The sequence below is a fragment of the Triticum urartu genome, unplaced genomic scaffold, assembly GCF_003073215.2.
Source record: "Triticum urartu cultivar G1812 unplaced genomic scaffold, Tu2.1 TuUngrouped_contig_5334, whole genome shotgun sequence".
Taxonomy (NCBI): Eukaryota; Viridiplantae; Streptophyta; class Magnoliopsida; order Poales; family Poaceae; genus Triticum; species Triticum urartu.
In genome coordinates, this window is record NW_024116003.1 from 1 (window position 1) to 6,162 (window position 6,162).

The window sequence follows — 6,162 nt, forward strand, 5'->3', positions numbered from 1 at the left end:
GCGGACACGCGGAGGGCGGCGACGTCATCCTCGCCACCGACGACGAGGAAGCGCCCGGGACGTCCAACCCCCCGCGCATCGACGATGCTGGTCAGGGGTGCAATAGGGACGGCGGCGGCACCCAGCACGGCGTCGATGATGATGGCGACTACACCCGATTCTACAGGCTGCTCGGCATGTAGAAGACAGAAGGCGGCGGTGGCTAGGCGTAGTTGTCGTTTTTAGTTTGTGTTTTTAAATTTTTGTACAAATAGTCAAATATCAATGAAATCGCTTAGTCCGGACGAAATTGTGTCGTGTTTGACTGATTTTAGAGATGGTCCTAAACGGCTGGGAGATGCTCTTAGGATTGTGCGTCATTTAGGGTTGTGCCTGGAGTTGGTCTAATGAGCACAGAGTACATTATACACCCTCTATGAAGTGTCTTAGTTTTGGGCCAAGGTTAGTTTTACAAATTTCTTGTCGTAGTTTACATAAATTGATCAGGTTTAAGGCGGACAGTTCCCCCATTTAGGGTCGTGCCAAGTTGGCCTAATGAGCATTTTGGAGGATTCTAATCCTTAAGAACTTTGCTTATGTGGGCTGTTTGATTCTTAGGATTGTAAACCATAGGCATTTTTTCATAGGATTCATTCACACTAGATTTCATAAGAAATTTTTCATCCACTTAGGCCTTCTTTGATTCATAGGATAGGAATAAGAAAATCATAGAAAGTGAGATGGCATGCATGTCAATTCTATAAAAAAAAGATGTTATTTGATGCTTAGGATAAGCTATTGTTTTTTTTTTCTTCAAAACGTGAAGGATTGATTCCTATCCTACATAGGAATAGGAATCCATTCCTACAAACCGAAGGCTTCAAAAGAATTTTTCCTTTGCAAATCCTACAAAAATCCTACAAACCAAAAGAGGCCTCAAACCTCTTTGAAAGAATCCCAGGTTTTCCCTATTCCTGTGTTTTGGAAATCCTACAAATCAAAGGGGCCCTAAATTCAATTTCCCAGTGGTCACATTCCTTTAATGCACACACATAACCAATGAGCTTGATCATGGATACTAACTGGCATTAAACAAAAATACTTCCTTCTTACACTGTTCTTTCCAAGATGTCTCGGACAAACAAAAATGACTTTCAAAACTGAAGCCAAACAGCCACAGTATGCTTGCACACTACTCAAGGATGAGCAATAGATATGGTTTAACAATGCTAAACTTAGTTCATCCGCTGCGCAGCCTCCTTTGCGATAAGCCTTTCCCTGGCCTTGGTCTTCGCTTGCGACTTGGAGCCCATGACACCACCACCCCACTTCTTCCTAACCTCATCAAATTTGTCGTTGAAGTTCGCCTGTGAATTAGTCAATAAACGGTTAGTTGACAAGTAAGCAGCAAAGATGGAAAAAAAACAATACAAACAAATGAAATCATAGCCCCACAAACCTTAATAGCCTCAAGGATCTTGCTGAACTCAAGCTTATCCTCATTCTTCACTGTGGTCAGGCACAGAACAGAGGCAGTCTTCTTGTGAACAATCTATAGAAATTATCCATTAGATCCTTGTGTTCAATAGATAACATTAACACACACAAGTAGGTAGCAGCAGAAACTATACCGATCCAAGGCGAGATTTTCCCTTGACAATGCAGTAAGGGACCTCCATTTTCCTGCAAAGAGCAGGGAGCCACACAACCAGCTCAATCGGATCAACATCATGAGCTATGACAACCAGCTGGGCTTTACTCTGCAAGAAGGCATACAAACTTGAATTGTCAACAAAGTGCAAGATAAGTCTATCAGCTGCCAATGCAAATAACAAAGGAAAGCAGAAGAACATGCCTGCTCGATTAGGTAGGTAACATGGTTAAGGCCATACTTAACAACTATTGGCTTCTTGGCCTCAACAGTCTTCCCTTCAGCTTCAGCCTGGGCCCTCTTTAGAAGCCTCTCCTTCTTGGCAGCTTTGTCTTCAGGCCGGTACTTAAGAAGCATCTTGAACAAGTTTGTTGCTGAAATAGAAGTTTGAAAGTTGGTCAGTTAACAGAGAATAGCAGGGGATTGAAGGTGGTATGCACTTCACAGAACATTACAACAAACAACATAATCAGTCAGAACTATCCACAATGCCATAAGATGATTTACAAAAGTTGTAGAATGTTTTAATGATATACACCTCCATTACTCCTTAATACAGTTCAACGGAGGAGCTTTTAAGTTTTATGAAACTAGTTGGGATCGGTAAAAACATCTTGCAGTCTTTGTTTGATTAATTCAATCCTTGACAAGACAAACTGGGCTACCAGGGTATGACCCTCCCAAATTAAATAAATAAGTACTGCAATAAATATTATTAGGCCTAGTACATGTAGATATATTTTCTTTTAGACCCAAACTCAAAATTAGATTGAACATTCAATCCAAATCACAGCACCAGTGGTGGCCATGCACATAATTCTGATTTCAATCGACATCACAACTTGTGCAAAACACAAGCAAAAATTATTCATTTTAGAATATAAACAACCATCAAACAGTTTGGATGTATTGACATCACAGGGTCGTAAGTCTCGAACTACCATTGCATGCCTCAAATGTCGCTAAAAAAGCTTGGAGATGCTACCAAGGCCTAAACCAATGACATAAGTTAACATACAGCTGGTAACTAAATAGGTGTGACTACTTAAGTAGGTTGTCATGTGCACAACATCCGCAAATGAGAGAAAACTATAGACCCACAGGTGAGAACGTAATCTAAGATTCGAGTCTGTTGCACAAGGATTGTGTCTAGTAGCTATCCTAGTTCCTACTTCATCAGTACTGGAAATGGAAACTTTGGACCCGGGAGACGGTTTGATGTCTCGTACATAGCCAGCCCAGGGCGCTGCCCATAAGGGTCACTGTATGTAGGTTTTCAGCTTAGCATGGACAAAACAGAAAAACACATCATAATAAACATTTAGGTTGTATGTATACCAAGGTTCTTGTCGAGGGTGCGGGTGAACTGGTGGAGTGCCGGGGGCACCTTGAGGCGCTGCTTGAGGATGCGGCGCTGGCGCTGGATGCGCACAACCTTGGGCCACTTAACGAAGCGGTGTAGGTCCTTCTTGGGCGGGAGGGCGCCGCCGATACCGAATTGCTTCGGCCTCTTCTCGAACAGCGGGTTGGTCACCTTCTCCTGTACCAGCAACCAACATATCAGCGAACCGCACTAAGAACAGAACGGATCAAAGGGAAGCAGAGAGGTTTCAGTGAGCGGAGGCGCACCGTTTTCTTCTTCGCCGGGACCGGCGCCTTGCCGCCTCGCTTAGGGGCCTGCAAGATTCGGATCAAGCGACGATAATCAGTGGCTCGCACCGCAGCGGCAAAGATCCAAGTGAAGTAGCCCGAGGATGCCCCAAGAAAGCATCACGAAACATCCCCGCTCCAATTACGAAGCGAGATTTTGAATGGACCAGACGGGTGAGGAAAGACATGGAGCGTACCATTTCGCCGGCGGCTGGTTGAGGTCAGCGGAGCGACGGCGAGGGGGCAGACGGAGGCGGGGGAGACGCGGTTCGGAAGCCAGGCGGCGCCTTTATAAGGGCTAGTTCGATAAGAAGGAAGCTTACGGAGCGTTGGATGCGGGGTGGGGTGGGCACGGGCTGCTCTGACCGTCCGTCGTGAGGATTAGGGTTTTGGAGGTCGTAGTTGGGCTAAACAGGCCTTTTTTTTTTTGAGGGTCGGCTAAACAGGCCTTGTTGTGCAGAAGATGATGAGAGGTCTTTTGGTTTGGGCTGGGCTGTGATAACTAGAAGGTGGCCCAATCGTATTGTAACTTTCCATATCCAGACAGGCCTGGTCCTGCATAAGGTTACTAGGCATTTGTATTTCCCGTTTATCTGTTGCAAGGAAGGAAGTTCTTGTAAACTCAATGGCTCAAACTATTCCAATTTATTCTATGGCATGTTTCAGGATACCCAGGGGTCTCTATGAAAATGTAACATTAATCATACGATAGTTTTGATGCGGTAGCAAACATGGCAGACGGAAACTATGTGTATCTTGGGATGTGATGACACGCCCCAAAACCTTGGAGGCTTGGTCTTTGGGGACCTTGAGGTATTCAATCTAGCACTGTTATCTCGACAAGCGTGGTGTTGTGGGGATTATTCTGACAGTAAGAAGTAGGGGTACGAATAAGGGTTGATCCTAACTACGGCGCAAGTGTGACACACGGATTTTACGAGTTCGGGCCCAAAGCAAACCGCAAGATTGAACTCAAAGCTAAGCACTTCTTCCATTGCAAGAACGATCAATCTAGTAGGCCAAACCAAACTGATAATTCGAAGAGACTTGCAAAGATATTTAAATCATGCATAAAATATTTTAGAGAAGAATCAAATATTGTTCATAGATAATCTTGATCATAAACCCACAATTCATCGGATCTCGACAAACACACCGCAAAAAGAATTACATCGAATAGATCTCCAAGAGAATCGAGGAGAACTTTGTATTGAGATCCAAAGAGAGAGAAGAAGCCATCTAGCTAATAACTATGGACCCGAAGGTCTGTGGTAAACTACTCACACATCATCGGAGAGGTATGGTGTTGATGTAGAAGCCCTCTGTGATCGATTCCCCCTCCGGCGGAGCACCGGAAAAGGCCCCAAGATGGGATCTCACTGGTACAGAAGGTTGCAACGGTGGAAATAGGGTTTTGTGGTGCTCCTCGATGTTTTCGGGGTATATGGGTATATATAGGAGGAAGAAGTATGTCGGTGGAGCTGCGAGGGGCCCACGAGGGTGGGGGCGCGCCCTCTTGCCTCGTGGCCTCCTCGCTTCTTTCTTGACGTCCACTCCAAATCTCCTGGATCACGTTTGTTCCAAAAATAACTCTCCTGAAGGTTTCATTCCGTTTGGATTCCGTTTGATATTCCTTTTCTGCAAAAAAAACAACACTTTGCACTGGGCCTGTGGTTAGTAGGTTAGTGCCAAAAATAATATAAAAAGGTAAATTAAAGCCCATTAAATATCCAAAACAGATAATATAATAGCATGGAACAATCAAAAATTATAGATACGTTGGAGACGTATCAAGCATCCCCAAGCTTAATTCCTACTCGTCCTCGAGTAGGTAAATGATAAAAACATAATTTTTGATGTGTAATGCTACCTAGCATAATTCTCAATGTATTTTTTCTTTATTATGGCATGAATGTTCAGATCCAAAAGATTCAAGACAAAAGTTTAATATTGACATGAAAATAATAATACTTCAAGCATACTAACAAAGCAATCATGTCTTCTCAAAATAACATGGCCAAAGAAAGTTATCCCTACAAAATCATATAGTGTGGCTATGCTCTATCTTCACCACACAAAGTATTTAAATCATGCACAACCCCGATGACAAGCCAAGCAATTGTTTCATACTTTTGGTGTTCTCAAACATTTTCAATCTTCACGCAATGTATGAGTGTGAGCTATGGATATAACACTATAGGTGAAATAGAATGATGGTTGTGGAGAAGACAAAAGGAGAAGATAGTCTCACATCAACTAGGTGTATCAATGGGCTATGGAGATGCCCATCAATAGATATCAATGTGAGTGAGTAGGGATTGCCATGCAACGGATGCACTAGAGCTATAAGTGTATGAAAGCTCAAAAAGAAACTAAGTGGGTGTGCATCCAACTTGCTTGCTCACGAAGACCTAGGGCATTTTGAGGAAGCCCGTCATTGGAATATACAAGCCAAGTTTTATAATGTAAAATTCCCACTAGTATATGAAAGTGACAACATAGGAGATTCTCTATCCTGAAGATCATGGTGCTACTTTGAAGCACAAGTGTGGTAAAAGGATAGTAGCATTGTCCCTTCTCTCTTTTTCTCTCATTTTTTGGGGCCTTCTCTTTTTTATGGCCTTTCTCCTTTTTTTGTCCAGAGTCTCATCCAGACTTGTGGGGGAATCATAGTCTCCATCATCCTTTCCTCACTTGGGACAATGCTCTAATAATGATGATCATCACACTTTTATTTACTTACAACTCAAAAATTACAACTCGATACTAGAATAAAATATGACTCTATTGAAGGAAATATGCCCTGGAGGCAATAATAAAGTTGTTATTTATATTTCCTTATATCATGATAAATGTTTATTATTCATGCTAGAATTGTATTA

The 6,162-nt window shown here is 42.9% G+C and overlaps 1 protein-coding gene across 1 annotated transcript; it reads right to left on the reverse strand.

Annotated features, from left to right (window-relative positions):
* Window positions 1–1,044: 1,044 nt before the first annotated feature.
* On the reverse strand, window positions 1,045–3,615 carry LOC125529093 (60S ribosomal protein L7a-2). Its single transcript, XM_048693506.1, has 7 exons — window positions 3,478–3,615; window positions 3,260–3,307; window positions 2,969–3,170; window positions 1,835–2,004; window positions 1,611–1,739; window positions 1,439–1,531; window positions 1,045–1,346 (listed from the first exon to the last, which is right to left on the reverse strand). Exons 1-7 carry the CDS (start codon window positions 3,478–3,480, stop codon window positions 1,215–1,217), a joined length of 777 nt encoding a protein of 258 aa, XP_048549463.1. The 5' UTR covers window positions 3,481–3,615; the 3' UTR covers window positions 1,045–1,214.
* Between the last annotated feature and the right edge of the window lie 2,547 nt (window positions 3,616–6,162).

Excerpts from the sequence above, each read along its gene's own strand:
- LOC125529093 (XM_048693506.1), bottom strand. Across the intron at positions 1,532-1,610 it reads GAAAATCTCGCCTTGGATCG|ATTGTTCACAAGAAGACTGC; the intron begins GTATAGTTTCTG and ends TAATTTCTATAG. Across the intron at positions 1,347-1,438 it reads AGATCCTTGAGGCTATTAAG|GCGAACTTCAACGACAAATT; the intron begins GTTTGTGGGGCT and ends ACTAATTCACAG.